This window comes from Eptatretus burgeri, chromosome 10, assembly GCF_056783735.1.
Source record: "Eptatretus burgeri isolate ZD-2024b chromosome 10, Ebu_testis_v1, whole genome shotgun sequence".
NCBI classification, from domain to species: Eukaryota; Metazoa; Chordata; class Myxini; order Myxiniformes; family Myxinidae; genus Eptatretus; species Eptatretus burgeri.
The window spans coordinates 37,923,764-37,939,646 of record NC_140970.1 but is presented as its reverse complement, the minus strand read 5'-3'; the positions used below and the strand labels follow the sequence as shown (position 1 = coordinate 37,939,646).

General features: G+C 45.0%; 1 protein-coding gene across 2 annotated transcripts in view; it reads right to left on the bottom strand.

Annotated features, from left to right (window-relative positions):
• LOC147018342 (uncharacterized) overlaps positions 1-15,883 on the bottom strand; it is a 67,845-nt gene that overhangs the window by 14,281 nt on the left and 37,681 nt on the right. For both annotated transcript variants that reach the window (XM_085897912.1, XM_085897911.1), the window contains exons 6-8: positions 8,287-8,429; positions 6,474-6,575; positions 6,162-6,264 (exon numbers count right to left, since the gene is read on the bottom strand). In XM_085897912.1, coding sequence (XP_085754038.1) covers positions 6,162-6,264; positions 6,474-6,575; positions 8,287-8,429 — 348 coding nt within the window. The remainder of the gene's footprint in view (positions 1-6,161; positions 6,265-6,473; positions 6,576-8,286; positions 8,430-15,883) is intronic.

Genomic DNA, 15,883 nt, shown 5'->3' with positions numbered 1-15,883 from the left:
GCATCTGCGTGCATTTGCCTGTGTCTGTCACACACCCTCCCTCCCACAGTGAGTAGCAATGTTTGGTGAGGTGTCGCTCTCCCAACCTCCCCCCCCACCCCTTTCTCGTTCTCCCCTCCCCCTTCTTAATCCTCTCTGCCTCCCCTCCTCCCTCATCTCCCTCTCATTCCCCTCACCCCCCCCCTTCATTGTCCCCATCAGCAAAGCGACGGGTTCTGTTTGCTCATCATCTATCTATAATTCCAGCCATGTGTGTGTGTCTGTCTCTGTGTCTGTCTCCGTGTGTGTCTCCGTGTGTGTCTCCGTGTGTGTCTCCGTGTGTGTCTCCGTGTGTGTCTCCGTGTGTGTCTCCGTGTGTGTCTCCGTGTGTGTCTCCGTGTGTGTCTCCGTGTGTGTCTCCGTGTGTGTCTCCGTGTGTGTCTCCGTGTGTGTCTCCGTGTGTGTCTCCGTGTGTGTCTCCGTGTGTGTCTCCGTGTGTGTCTGTGTGTGTCTGTGTGTGTCTGTGTGTGTCTGTGTGTGTCTGTGTGTGTCTGTGTGTGTCTGTGTGTGTCTGTGTGTGTCTGTGTGTGTCTGTGTGTGTCTGTGTGTGTCTGTGTGTGTCTGTGACCGCTGTTTCTCGACAACTACTGGTCCGATCTAATTGAAACTTGAAAGCTATATTGCTGGGGACCTGAGTATGTGCCTTTTCAAGGTTTGATATTAATCGGACAAGTGCTTCCCAAGTTATGGCCATTTATTTACCAATCAATGACAAGACACGTTGCTGTGGCCATTTATTTACCAACCAATGACAAGACACGTTGCTGCGTAGGCGTGGCCGATGGGGAAGAGAACCTCAGCCGAGTTCCCCATTACGGGTTACAACTTATGGACAGTGATGAGTTAGTGTATTCGAATAATTTCTCGATTTCTTATGCGCATTTATAGATAAACACAATGCCCCAATCCAGTCATCGTTTACGAGAGCGAAGGAACACACTGTGTGGTTGTTTGAAAGAATTTTTTTTTTTTTTTTTTGTACGCATGGTTTTTTTTTTCTCTTCTCTTCTCTGTGTTTTTCCTTGCGATGACATTGCGAAAATGCAAAATACGTTGGCGCTAATTGAATAATTATTCGTTCTAATGGCCAATTATAATTGGCCATTAGAACGAAATTGCGAATAATCTGCGATTAGAAGTAACTGCGATATGCGAACTTCTGGACAGTGAGGACTTAACTTCGCGTAGGCCGGTGCGCGGCCGGCCGACGATGACGTCACGTGCCGGTTACGATGGGGATCGATTGGTGCCTTAGTTACCGTGGCGTAGGAGTGGCAATGGTCAATGGCAGCGAATGTCATGGCAAGCAAAGACAGGGAGGTAAACTTGATTTTAATCAACTCTCTGTGCGGAAGTATCACAGTCAGTTGTTACTTCAATGCAAGCGATAATTCGTGGAATGCATGTGAACATTCCATACGGGCACACACTATTCTTATGCGCATTTATAGATAAACACAATGTCCCAACCCAGTCGTCGTTTACGAGAGTGAAGGAACGGCCTGTGTGGTTGATTCTGGCTCGTGGTTTGAATTTTTTTTTTTTTTTTTTTTTTTGCACGTACGGGCACGCATTAGTAATAATAATAACAGTAATAAAAGTAAATGCACTTTTTCTCTGTCTTGTAAGTTCCATCAAATCCTGAGCTGAGTTCTCTCCGCTACTCGCTCCTCTCACAATCCCTTACCCTCACCCCTTCCTCTTCTCAAATAACTATGAACACCCAGTATGATACACATGCATCAATATGTAGATGACACTTTTGTGTGCTCTATTACAAGTTAATTTTTTTTTTTTTAAATTGCAACCATGTCCGAAGGAAGCAGTTCAGTTTGGAATTTTTAAGCGGTGAAGCCACTTTTAAAGGGTGATTCTCAAGGGTCCGAGAGGGTAATAATGTTTAATTCTAGAGGGTTCTAAGGGGTAGTTCTCGAGGGTTATAAAGTGAAATTCTCGAGGGTAGTGTTCTAAAAGGTAGTGCTCTAAAGGGTATAGCTCTGAAGGGTATAGCTCTGAAGGGTATAGCTCTGAAGGGTATAGCTCTGAAGGGTATAGCTCTGAAGGGTATAGCTCTGAAGGGTATAGCTCTGAAGGGTATAGCTCTGAAGGGTATAGCTCTGAAGGGTATAGCTCTGAAGGGTATAGCTCTGAAGGGTATAGCTCTGAAGGGTATAGCTCTGAAGGGTATAGCTCTGAAGGGTAATTCCAGAGGGGTCTAAAGGGTAGTTCTAAACTGTTCTAAAAGGTAATTATAGGGGGTTCTAGAGGGTAATAATAAGAGTTGCTAGTCTAACTGTTGGTACTATGCACATGGAGCTGGTGAGATAGTGGAAACTTTGAGCCGCAGAAGAGTGGATGTATGCTGTGTGCAGGAAATAAGGTGGATGGGAGGTACAGAATGGTTACAGGTAGAAATGAAAGGTACAATTTTTTTTGATAGGTTGTGACTCTGGAACTGGTGGTGTTGGGATTATGGTGGCCGAGAAGTGGGTGGAGAGGGTGTTGGAGGTTTGGAGGGTAAATGAAAGAGCTGTAGTCCTTAAGCTGTTGTTTAGGCATATATTAACAATGGTACCAACATTCATCCCACATTACTACAGTTTAAGGATTAGAGGATTAAGTGAGGAGGAGGACGACGAGTTTTAAACACACTGGTGCATGTTGTTCGAGGGATTAGCGACAGAGAAGTTGTGATGCGAAGGGATTTGAATGGACATGTTGGAGAGTTGGCATAAGGATATGAGGGTGTACATGGTAGGTCAGGTTTCGAAGTTAGAAACACTGAAGATGTAAGAGTACTTGAGTTTGGGGATGCTTTAGATATGGTTATCTGCAACACAATGTTGAAGAAGAGGCCGAGCAGACTGATCACTTATGAGTCAGGTGGTATAAAGAGCCAGATAAACTACTTTCTAGTGAGGAGATAAGATAGGAAGTTGGTTCAGGATGTGAAAACAATAAGTGGAGAAGAATGTGTCTTACAACATCCGCTGTTAGTGTGTGATTAAAAAGTTAAGTTGGAGCAGGGAAAGGAGGAAACCTTATGTCCCAAGGAGAAGAGTATGGAAACTAAGAGATCAGAATGTAAAGGAACATTTCTGTAGGAAACTTTTGGAAATCAATCTTGGAAACCCTATGGTAGGTGAGAATGCAGAGTTGTTGGGACACTCTAAAAGATGGGCTACTGCGTGCTACTGATACGACATGTGGCTGGTCGAAGGGCCCAGCTAGACATGAGGCTACATGGTGGTGGAATAATGAGGTGGATATGGCGATGCAAGGAAAAAAAACTGTTTAGTATTTGTAAAAAGGGAGGGGATAAGGAGGAATACTTATAGTGGCTAAACATAGGGGAATAAAGGAAGTTTATAAGGCTAAAAAATAAAAGTATGGGATTCGCTTTCAGATGTGATAAATAATGCTGATAGTGGAGGGGAGATATTTAGGACAGCAAAGCAAATGATCGGTCATAATAAGGATCTCATATGAGAACAATGTGTGAAGGATGATTTGGGAAATGTACTGGTTGACCGTGGGGAGATTAGAAATGCTTGGAGGAGTTACTATGAGCACCTGCTAAATGAGGAGTTCCCTTGGAACAGGGATATTTTGGAGGCAGTAAGTCGAGCCGGTGCAGAGCCCACCACCTGAGATAAAGAATGAATGGGTGAAGAAAGCCATCGATGAAATGAAGAATGGTAAAGCGGCGAGCAGCACTGGTATTGTCGCAAAGATCCTGAAGGCATCTGGTGATATTGGAGTGAATTTAATCACTAAATTGAAAATTGCAATTCGAAGGGAGACATCTGTCCCAGAAGACTGGTTGAAGAGTGTAATGGTGAATATGTATAAAGGGAAGGGTGGTGCCTTAGCATGGGGCAACTATAGGGGTCTGAAGCTGCTGGACCATGGACTGAAAGTGGTAGAGAGAGTCTTGGGTAAATTGATAAGACTGTGTTAATATACATGATATGCAATTTGGTTTCATGCCAGGAAGGGGCACGATCGAGACAATTTAGATAAGTGAGGCAATTACATGAAAAATATCTGGGGAAGGAGAGACAACTGTACTTTATATTTGTGGATATGGAGGTGTTCGATAGGGTGCCTCAGGAAGTGGTGCAATGGTCCATGATAAAGTTACGTGTGGAGGATCGGTTGGTTATGGTAGTTATGGCAATGTGTGATGGCTCAAAAACTTCTGTGCGGGTAAATGGAATGCAGAGTGAGGATTTTGAAGTGAAAGTGGGTGTTCATCAAAGGTCTGTCCTGAGCCCAATCCTGTTCATTATGGATCTTGAGACTATATCACAGGAATTTGGAGGAGGCTTACCTTGGGAACTCTTGTATCCTGATGACCAAGTGCTGAAAGCTGACAGTGTGGAAGAGGAAATGTGTAAATATACAGTATGGAAGGAGGGTATGGAGGCCAGAGGACTGAAAGTGAATAAAGGGAAAACAAAAGTACTGATTAGTGGTGTGGGAGAAGAAAGTGTGGGAGGGGGAGTGGAAGGTGGCCCTGTGCTCTGTAAAAAAGGTGTAGATAGCAATTCAATATTGTGTAAATCCTGCAACTGCTGTGTGCACAAGCGGTGTAGTAGCATCAGGAGTAGACTGCAGGTGGTTCCTGACGTAAAATGTGCTGTTTGCGCAGGTAAACACGTGGCTCCAGTTCGAGCAGAAAGGTTAGTTTATGGTGATGTATCTCTGGAATGTGTAGATAAATTGTCATCTTGGTGATATGATTCATGCAGGTGGTGGTGTAGAAGCAGCAGTGATTGAAATAATTAGAAGTGGCTGGAGGATGTTAAGAGAGTTGTTACTCCTATTGACATCAAGAGGGACCTCTCTCTCCCATTGAAGGGAAAACTTTATGCAGTTTGCATTAGAAGTGTGATGCTATATGGCAGTGAAACATGAGTGATCAAAAATGAGGATGAACAGAGGTATGAACGAAATGAAATGAGAATGGTGAGATGGATGTCATGTAACACTGAAGGATAGGAAACCAAATGTGGAATTAAAAGATAGGTTAGGTATAGAAAGCATTAGCAAGGTTGTGCATATGGGTAGGTTGAGGTGGTTTGGACATGTGGAAAGGATGGGGGTCGGCAGCTGTGTGAAGACGTGTGTAAATGTGAATGTGAATGGAAGGAGAGCTGGAGGCCATCTGAGGAAAACATGGGATGTGTTGCTGAGAGACGATCTTTACCTAAGTTGTTGTTGAAAGATGTAAGGCACAGTTGGCTGCGCCTGGATAAATTTGAGGGTCGTGATGTAGCGGCTGAAACCCGAATGCGATCCAGGTTCCTCTTGATGATTCCATCTTTGCTCTTTATTTCTTCAGGTTCCTTCTTAGTCTTCAGTTTCATTATGTTTGTACCATATCCTGATGCTGTGTGGACTGTGCTTCCCTGCTGCCAGACCTCTGGTAGCTTGTACACGTTGCTGCATTTGAGCCTGGGGAGTAACTGCTGTACTCTATATGTCGCAGTTCTTCCTGACATCTTTGTTCTTGGTTCCTTTCACATTTCTTTCCAATTCTTTTTTTTTTTTCATAATTCTCTTTATTCATTCTAATTCTTGCTTTTTCTTCTCTTTCACCTCTATTCCTCACTTTCATTATCTATCTCTGTAAGCAGAAGTGAATTCTTGCAGAATTTTTTCTGTAAGGCTCACTTGCCTGTGCTTGGATGGGTTTGAGGGTTGTGGAGTAGTGGCTGAAACCCAAATCATATCCAGGTTCCTCCTGATGACTCCATCTTTACTCTTTACTTCTTCAGGTTCATTCTTAGTCTTCCATTTCATTAGAGTTAAAGCTCGAACAAGAAGGCTAGCAAGGGAATGTGCAGCCTGGAAAGCAGTCATTAAGTGAACCACGGCTTACACGTGTAAGCATGGAAACAGCCGTAAAACGATGATGAATTCTAAAGGGCAGTTCGAAAGGGTTTTCGACGATAATTCTAAAGGGTTCTAAAGGGTTTTAAATGCAAGAACCAATCCGAGCTTCAAGTCGTGCTGAGATTAGAAATTACACGAGGCAGCTCAAAGGTACTACCCTCGGCGGACTGGTGAGTGTGTGCGTGCAAGTGCAAATACATGCACACTTATTCATGCCTCACCTATCACGAGGCTGGATGAGTGAATCTCGGACATGAAGAACTGACATGTAAGGCTCCATAAAAGACACAGTCTGGCTCTCCTCAGCTTGTGCCTGCAGGAGAGCTGCATGGGCAGATGCCAATGTCATATTAAAGAAGGTCCAACAAGGATATGACAAGCAGTTGATCAAATCCAGAATTGTGATGTCCACAATGTCCAATTCAGCATTGTGAAAATGACATTTCATTATCATAATATTTATGCAAAGTACCAACTAATAAACAGTTTTATAGTCAACCAATACGAGTATGGACTTGGCAGAATTAACGTACCAGCAATCCTGTCCACCAGATCAAAAGCCTGCTTGCGAAGTTCTTCACGCTGCTTCAACCAGAAGCGGATGTAAAGCACAAGCGCCCAGATAACGGCAAAGCCTGAGGTCATGAAAAATCCGTGCAATTAATTCAGGGCCACAATACCTACAAGGATTCATCATGCATCATGAAGAAAAGTTTCAATGAAATAGTAGCTTCTAAACACGGTACATGACGTCAGTGCAACATAACAATCCAATATCACCATCTTTGGGTTAAAGAATATTTTCACATTTCTTTACAAAGCCATAGGATGGGAAGTTTGGGGAAATTTTACATTCTTCTTATTTTTCATTTAACAGGAGACTCATCTTGCCACCACTTCACACTGAAACGCTTTGGCCATACCTAAGTTTGGAATGAAGAGCATGTGGAAAAAAGAGCAAATGCTTCCATGTGCTGCATCAATTTGGAATTCTTCGCCGGTTCCATGCTTCCCCACATATTACGATCCATTTTCTTTTACGAATAATATAAATTACTACCTTCACCATCTTTGATCATTCTTTTCTTCTTTTTTCTTTTCTTTTGTAGGCCTACACATTTTAGTGGCTCTCAGCCTTGTGTAGAGCAAATTTCAATGAAAACAAAAAAAAACAATAAACGGCCATTATTAACCTACCTTTTCTTGTGGGATCGGCCGGGGGAAGATTGGCCAGAGTCTTCACGAACCGGCTGGCCAGGTCTAACATTCTACTAGTTATGGCAGGAATTTGGAATTTTGCATGGTGCTGGCGATAGCTCACCGACTCTTCACGAAGGACACCATGGGGATGTTTGACGTCCACAAACGAACGCTGTCAGACGAGATTCCCGTTTAACGTCCATCTGAGGGACAACACACACATTGATGAAGCACTGCCTGTGTAACACCTGGCTGACAGCTTATAGCTGGGTCAGAAATCAAACCAAGGCTAGACAGCTTAGAGGCAAGTGTGCTTAACTCGAGGCCATCCTGCCAGACTGGGGAAATTTTACATTAATGTGCACAAAAGGGCTTGGTGAAACAAAATTAATGATCAATACATTTCTCCAGCTGAAGTATGAAGCTATAGGTGATGAGCACAAATGAAGATCATTCCCTCTGCCACCCAAGGTGGACGGAGGTTATGCTTTCAACGCTCTTTGTCTGTCTGTCTGTGAGCAAGATATCTCAGACAGTTATGGAAGGATACAGACAAAACTTTGTGGACAGGTTAGGTGTGTGATGAGGACAAATTGATGCATCTGGCAATTTGGTAAAACCAATTGGTCAGGCCTAAAATCCACTCTCTCCGGTCAAGAATAGTCGATTATCACATCAATTCCCAAAAATGACTGCTACTCCTGGAATTCCTTAGACTTGGAGGTAATTTATTTTCTTTTCAACTTAATTCCATCCTACATTCAAACTTCTTGTCTATCATCTCCGCCCTGCTACACTGATGCGTGCCATGACGGATCGCAAGAAAACTCACATCCCCCTCCCACAAGGCAAACCCTATTGATGGCAACCATCCATCCCTCTGAACAGCTTGGAAGCATTGTGAATCTGTCATACGAAGAACACATCCATGGAATCTTCTAAACACATGGATCATTTCTCAACCTGTTCCCCTCTGGGCCAATGCAACTCTCGTTTTTGTTTTCTCCTTTCCTCTTTACGAATGGCCATCCGTCGCACCCCAAATACCTTTCATCGTCTGTAAACCTGCTGCCAATTGTTATTTAACACCTCCATGAGCCGAGACTCTTGTATAATCTTTTTTAACATCAGGGGACAATAACTTACCGACAAACATGCAGAGAAGGCGGAAGATGACCTTGCACAGAGCAGTGTGAATGCGACAGAGAATACTTTTTTGTGAAAAAAGAGACTCCAAAAACACCACTTTTTCAAAAGAATCCACAGGTTCGCCATTTTCTCCAGTGATGCTGAACAAGAAACATGCATCCCAATAAACATATTGCCATTTATGCTGTATCGAGTCAATCCATCGCATGCTATAGCGAAACTCATTTCTGAAGCAAAGTGCTGATGCACCTTTAACCTTCTTACAAGATAAAATAAACAAAATAAAAACTAGATGGTATTCGTAGAATACTTACACTGTGCAATCTTGAGAAGGACTTGGTGCAACCCAACTCTTCTGTTGTTTTTTTTAAGGTTTTTTTTTTTTCTTTGATCCAATATGGTGCTAGACCAGTGACCGATTGTCAAAGGTGGTGAGATACGTGCACACCTTCGGGGTTTCTTTTCCTTTGGTGTACGTATGTTGTTCGTGGTGCACGTCCTCTAATGACTACAGTCCAAGCTTTGAGCTTCACGAGACTGGACGAATGTACAGGTCAGCTCCCACTCAAATAGGATCTTTGTCAGTTGGTGTCTGACTTCTGAGTAGCGTTACAATGGCCACATCAACAGTGTAACGTTTTTGAAACTTGTATTTCAAACAAACAGATACAAATTCAAATGAAGAAGTTCACCATTGCATGCAATGTCCAACTCCGATTCCCACGAGTAGTTGTTTCCGCTACCCAGTGTCTGTCCTGCCGACACAACTCACGCATGTTCACCTTATCCACCATGGCTGTTGACCGTTTGTCTTGTTGCGGTGTTCTCTCATATGATGACCCGTCCAAGATGATTTTCAAGAGCTCAAAGAAATTATTTCCCGAAACACAATCTTCATGAGATGTAAACAACCTGATTACAATCGGCTGCACATGTTGACACTGCTCTGGACATTAACACCTTGTTCACTCATCGGAGTTAAATCGAGCACGGGGACGATGGAAACACACAACTCGTCACATATCACCAGTCTCTCAACACCTCACTCTCACGGGATTATATTATATCGCATAACAATCCCACGCGTTCCAGCAAACGCAATTCTTGTCCATACTGGAAGTTTCATCTGAGAACATTCCAGCATCTACACAAATCTTACCAAGCAGTTTACAGTACAATACTGCTATCTTGCACCTTCTGAAACCCACACATGGAGATAACAACCAACACACCACAACACACACACACACACACACACACACACACACACACACACACACACACACACACACACACACACACACACACACACACACACACACACACACACACACACACACACACACACACACACTTCCATTCTGGTAATGCAGTTTAGATATGTACTCACGCATAAAATACACGAATACGACAAACACAAAGATTTACCTTTAAACAGAGTTCTTTGAAAGAGGAATTCAAGTGGGAAATTAGTAAAATTCAATTGAAAAATATATCAAGGACCAGAATACAATATGTCGATCTCTGCTCAATGCCTTCACAGCTAGATCATCGCAAACACCTGGTCAGATGGACATTATTCTTTTTATATATGTATCTATGTCGAAGTGAGGGGTGGATTATATTAAGAGGAGATCGCACAAAAGGTAAAACAAAATGATGTCCAGTAAAAATTAAAATGCACGTTTTCAGCTGATGAGACAACTCCCGAGGCACCAACCGCAGGGCTCAACACAGGCGGAAATGTACATCTGTCTCATTGATGTTTCATTGAGAACACGGGAACTTTTACCAAAACAAACAACCAAGCAGCTTAGAGAGCACTCGCCAAGTGGCTTTTCCACACATTAAACATACACCTCCCGGAGACGCCCGATTATACGTACTTTAAAACATCTGTTTTTTTCCCCAGAGTTACTTCGATTTCCCCGTAGGGCACCTCGCAAAACCCCCGAAAATATAGACAGATCTGGCAGATGCTATGGATAGGCAGTCCCTCTAGGGGACAGAGCACGAGGTCTGCCAGTGAATGCATTAAATTGTATAACTCAATGAAGCTAGTTAATTTTGTTGTGTTCCTAAATTTTTTGTTCACTCAATATAATTCTCTAAACAGTTGAAAAAGATAAGCTTAATGGTTTGGAAATTGCACATTTTCTTGTGTATGTATGGAGGATGGAACACAGCTTTGCTTGCTTAAAGTAAAAAGGTATTTTAGCTTAGTGATACGACTTGGTATATCGGCAAAGGACGGAGGCGCTCCTTATGAGCGAACAGCCATCCACATCTCGTGCCCACCGATGTCTGCGGACGTCCTCCTGCAGTTGGGTTACTTTTCATGAGAATGTTGGTGGTAGGATTTGCACTCAGCCACCGTAAAACCCTTAATTCTGCAAAAGATTTGAAAAGCATTAAAAAAAATATGAAAACCCACTTCGTGGGAGTACCTCCTGTGCAGCTGCCTTCAGCAAAGCAGCTAACCCGATGACAGGATTGGGGAAAATGCTTCGGGACCCCAAATCTTTGATGATAGGAGGGAAACCACGGGGTAACCTTCCTGGGTCAGATTAAAGTGGTGTGTCGGGGTGGTGCTGAGGTGTAGTCCACCAGACGGCATCTCCTTGGGTTACCCTGAAGCAGCCCCTTCAGGTGGGTGCCTGGAATGTCCGATCCCAAAGAGAGGATGATCACCTGTGTCTGTTATTACCTTAGCTCAAGCGTTTGGACATCGGTATTGCAGCACTCTCTGAGGTTCGGAGACCGGATTGCGGTGAGATCATGGTGGGTGGTTACACCGACTATTGGTATGGTCGCTCTGATGGTTACTCACTTCCGCAATACTGACCACCAGCTTGTTGAAGAAATTCTGAAGTTGCAGCATAAATCCAAGAGAATGGTACCATCCCAGCCTAGGCTGGATGTTGGCAAGCTCAAGGATCAGAGGGTAGCTGAGGAGTTTGCGAACAGGCTGAGTGGAGATTTGGGGGGGTCTGGGTGCTTTGGGAGATCCTGAAGAGTTGTGGAGTTCCTTCAAGAGCACCGCCCTTGATGTTGCCGGTGGATGTCTTGGAACTCATCATCGGGCAAAGAAGAATTTCGTCTCTCAGGGGACACTGGATACCATTGACCAGAGTTGCAGGGCCAGGCTGAATGGCAGAGTTGAACTGTTCAGGGAGCTGAGGCATAAAACTGTACGTTCAGTTCGGGGGGACAAGGAGGAAGAATCTATCTATGAGGGGGAAGAACATCACCTGCGGTCAGGCGATTCTCATCCGACTTCCAGGGGAATTCGTGCATTGCGTTCCTCCATGTCCGTCCCTTGGTGTACTGCAGTTGGAGCAGAGGGTGGTGGGCTCTTGACAGAGGAGTCCGAAGTGAAGGCCCACTGGGCTGGTTACTTTGAGCGATTGTACCAGGCTGATCCACCAGCTGTGGAGTTGGATGTCAGGGGTGTTACAATCCCTATTGCTGACCCTCCAATCAACAGTGGTCCACCTTCGTTTGTGGAAACACAGGCTGCGGTGAACTGGTTGAAATGGGGTAAAGCTCCTGGAATCTGTGGCATCCATGTTGAACTTCTCAAGGCTGGTGGAAATGCTGTACTTTTGGCATTGCATGCAGCTCTGTGCTCTGCCTGGAACACAGGCATCATCCCAAATGACTGGAAGAGGGACCTTGTTGTCCCTTTCTGGAAAGGGAAGGGTGATCGCCAGGACTGCAACAACTACCGAGGGGTGACGATGCTCTCAGTGACGGGTAAGATCTTTGCTCAGATAATTATTGATGGGGTTCACCACCATCTGCTTGAGCACCAGTGACCAGAGCATTCAGGCTTTACACCAAAGAGGTCAACCATTGACCATATCCTTGCTCTTTGGGTCCTCACCGAACGCAGATGAGAGTTTTGGCAGGGGCTGCTTGCAGCCTATGTTTATCTCTGCAGTGTTCGATTCAGTAAATCGGGATGCCCAATGGAGGATTCTTGGACTTCGTGGGGTGCCACCAAAACTGATCAACCTGAATTATACTCTGGTACTGAGTGCTGTCAGATGTGGTGATACCATCTCTGACTTATTTCCAGTTGTTACTAGAGTTTGTCAGGGGTGTTTACTGGCCCCTATACTTTTCAGCACTTGTATGGACTGGATTCTGGGGAGGATATCGGAGAGATCAAGCTGCGGTGCATCGTTTGGGAATGTCAAGATGTCTGACCTTGATTTCGCAGATGATGCAGTCAACTTTGTGGAGACGCTGGATATCCTTTTGGGGGTCCTCAATGTGCTGAATGAGGAGTCACAGCCACTGGGATTACGGGTTTCCTGGGTCAAAACAAAGATGCAGGCTTTCAATGACATCTTGGATGCAGCTATTCTGTCTGTACCTGTTTATGGTGATAATGTTGAGGTCACTGAGAGATTCACTTTCCTTGGCAGTGATATTCATGTTTCTGCTGGCTGTGAGCCAGAGGTCAACAGACGCCTGGGTGGGGAGTCATGGATTCATTGGATCATGAGGTGAGGTGCTGCCGGTACCTGTGCAGGAGGACGAAAGTTCCGAGTCTTTCTGGTCTTGCTCTTTGGATGTGAGAATTGGACTCTGACCAAGGATCTGAGACGGAGACTTAATTTCTTTGGTACCAGGTCTCTTCTGAGAATCCTTCGCTATCGCTAGTCGGACTTTGTGTACAATGAGCGGTTGCTGAGAGAGACTCAAATGAGATTTGCTACCAACGTGAGTGTCAGCTGCAGCTGTATGTTCATGTGGCTCATTTTCCTGACGCTGATCCTGTTCACCAGATTCTCTCAGCGAGGGAGCTTTGTGAGAGGAGGAGGTCAATGGGATGACCACATGCCTCATGGTTGCAGCAGGTTGATCAGCATCTCAAGGGCATGGGGATGGCCTGGGCATCTGCCTGGGGGATGGCCAGATGGAGGCACCTGGAATGGAGGTGATACACGACCCCATATGGAGGCGGAAAGCGGATGCAGCGACGCGCTGCTCCGGCGCATGCTCTCATACCTGACCTGACCATATACGACTCGATATTTCTTTAAATGAACAGATTTCACAATAGATTTCAACACATATTTAGTCCGGACGATATCTGATCCTCAAAACAGAAATAATATTTCGATGATATACTTTAATTAGTCCGTGAGAGTCGATCATGGAAAATCGGCTCATGTAATGCATGAAATCGCTCCAAAATTGAAAACTTATAGTACTTACAAAAGCAATGTACACAACGATTCGTAGCTGTAATAAACAGGCATTCGATATGAGGTAGGAAAGTGAAAATAAACTTTATCGGCCTGTTCCAAGTCAAGGTAAGGTGAGGTGAGGTTGAGCAGGCCAAAAAACATGGTGGCTTCAGACCCCAGCAAGGTTATCCAGGAAACACCTTAAGACTCCAGACAGCAAGGTGGCCGAGGATCACCTTATGAAGGATAAAATTAAATAAGGCCATTAATTATCTTCAAAAGGGGTGTTCTAATTAATCGAAACATCCAATTTTCACTCTTGCATTTCCTTAGAGTTTTCTTTGCATGCATGCAAAGTTTCAGGCAACTTGGTTTTATAGTTATGGATGACCGGCACGCGCGCACACACACACACACACACACACACACACACACACACACACACACACACACACACACACACACACACACACACACACACACACTTTTATTAGTACAGATAAAGTGGTACAAGATTAAACTTATTGAAATATAGCAATACTTGAACTAATAGTAGTAATTAAATAACTTCGAATGAGAATATTGCATTGCTGTGTTGACTGATTGCATGGACACAACTTTGAGGTTGTGGGTCCATTGATGTTAAGCAATTTACTGATGTGGACCTGCAACTGGAGTAGTGGATCCGCCATTCAGAGAGGTTCTGGGCTGAAACCTCGATGATAAACGTTGCCCAGCTGATGATCCGGGCAAGTACTTACCAGTATATAATATGTTTGTTTGTTGGGTGGTCGCGAGAGTACCCTTATTGTCGGGTTTTCCGTGTGTGTGTGTGTGTGTGTGTGTGTGTGTGTGTGTGCGTGTGCGTGTGCGTGTGTGTGTGCGTGTGTGTGTGCGCGCGCAACGCGAGGCTCCACAGCACAAACCAGCAAACCGATTTCGATGAAACTTGGCGATCAGGTGCCATATGAGCTGGGAGTGTGCGCATTTGAGTTTCGTTGCTATGCAGCGGCCGAAAAACCGCGTACGGTATTTTCAATACTTGTCCTACAGTTTTGAATGTGGAGAAACAAGACTTCGGAATTAAACACTTCGAGATATTTAGAATATTTCACTCGAGCCGATTTTTGATTTTGGTTTTATTTTTCAAATGGTAGTCCTTCAAAAATCGGGTGTCTATTTACCGTCATTTTTTTTTTGTTTGTTTGTTTGTATTGTTACGGCTGTGGAAATTCGCAATACACCATAAAGGGTCCTCAGGTGAGATATATCAATAAGTTAATGTGTCGTTACCCCACACCCGTTGTTTAGAGGGAATATGTGTGATTCAACCGGGCTCCGACGCTTTGAGTTAGCCATTTTTCTTTCTCTATCGTTATTTTGGACCAGTAAGCCACCAACAACCTCAAACCAACCAACGACAACGGCAAAAAAGAAACCTGCGCTAGTGCGCGGGTTTGCGCACCCCTCTGCGGTGCCAAGGCTGGCATGGGAAGGGGGGCAGGGCAGCTCCCTTCCCATTGGTGGAGGCCCGGCGTGAGGCGGTCGGAGTGGGGGCACGCCCCCCTTCGAGAGCCTTCTGGAAACGCCTCAAAAGGGAGGTGGAGCCACGAACGGGGCGGAGCCCCGCACAGTGAAGGGCGGAGCCCCGCCTTACAAAAGGCAAACGGACGCGAGGCCCTCTCTCTCTGATCGTGGCTCATGTTGGCTGTCTCTCTCTCCAAAAAGGCTCGGTCTCTCTCCTTGGGTCTCGCGCTCCAAAGCGCTCCCTTCCTCCTCTCTCGTTCCCGCGCTCGTGGCCCGGCGCGGCCTGTTGGTGGAGACGCGGACGGGAGGCGCCGCAGTGCGGCCTGTAGTGGGCCTGCGCGTCCGGACGAGGGGTGCCGGAGAGGGTTCGCCGGCCGCGTGGGAGGCCGGAACCAGGCGCGACCGCGCTGACGGTAGTATGAGAGGAGGACTTGACGGTCCATGAGGGAATTCACTTCTTTTCTTTTCTTTTTGGGATTTTGTATGTGTGTTTGTGGCGCCAGTCCGACAAGTAAAACCTGTATAAGTGACTGTGCTGTAAATAATTGCCTTTTATTCGGTCGTAGTGCTTTCATTTGTTCCTATTTGCCTACTTCTGTTCCTATTTGCCTGCTTACGTGTGTGAAATAAAAGTGCTTGCTTGTTGAACTGTTTCCCGTTTCGCTTCGTCCTTTCCTTTGTTGAATCTCCATCTTGCATCACGTAAGGGATTGATAGTGGGTTTAAAACACCCGGTAACAAACTCCATATGAGTTTTAACAAACTCCATATGAGCTTTTAGATGCATCTTTTCCCCCCCAGAAATAGCTTCTTTCTTCGCACCTGTCCATAGAGGCCAGCTTTGTGAAGGCAATGAGATATTTTTG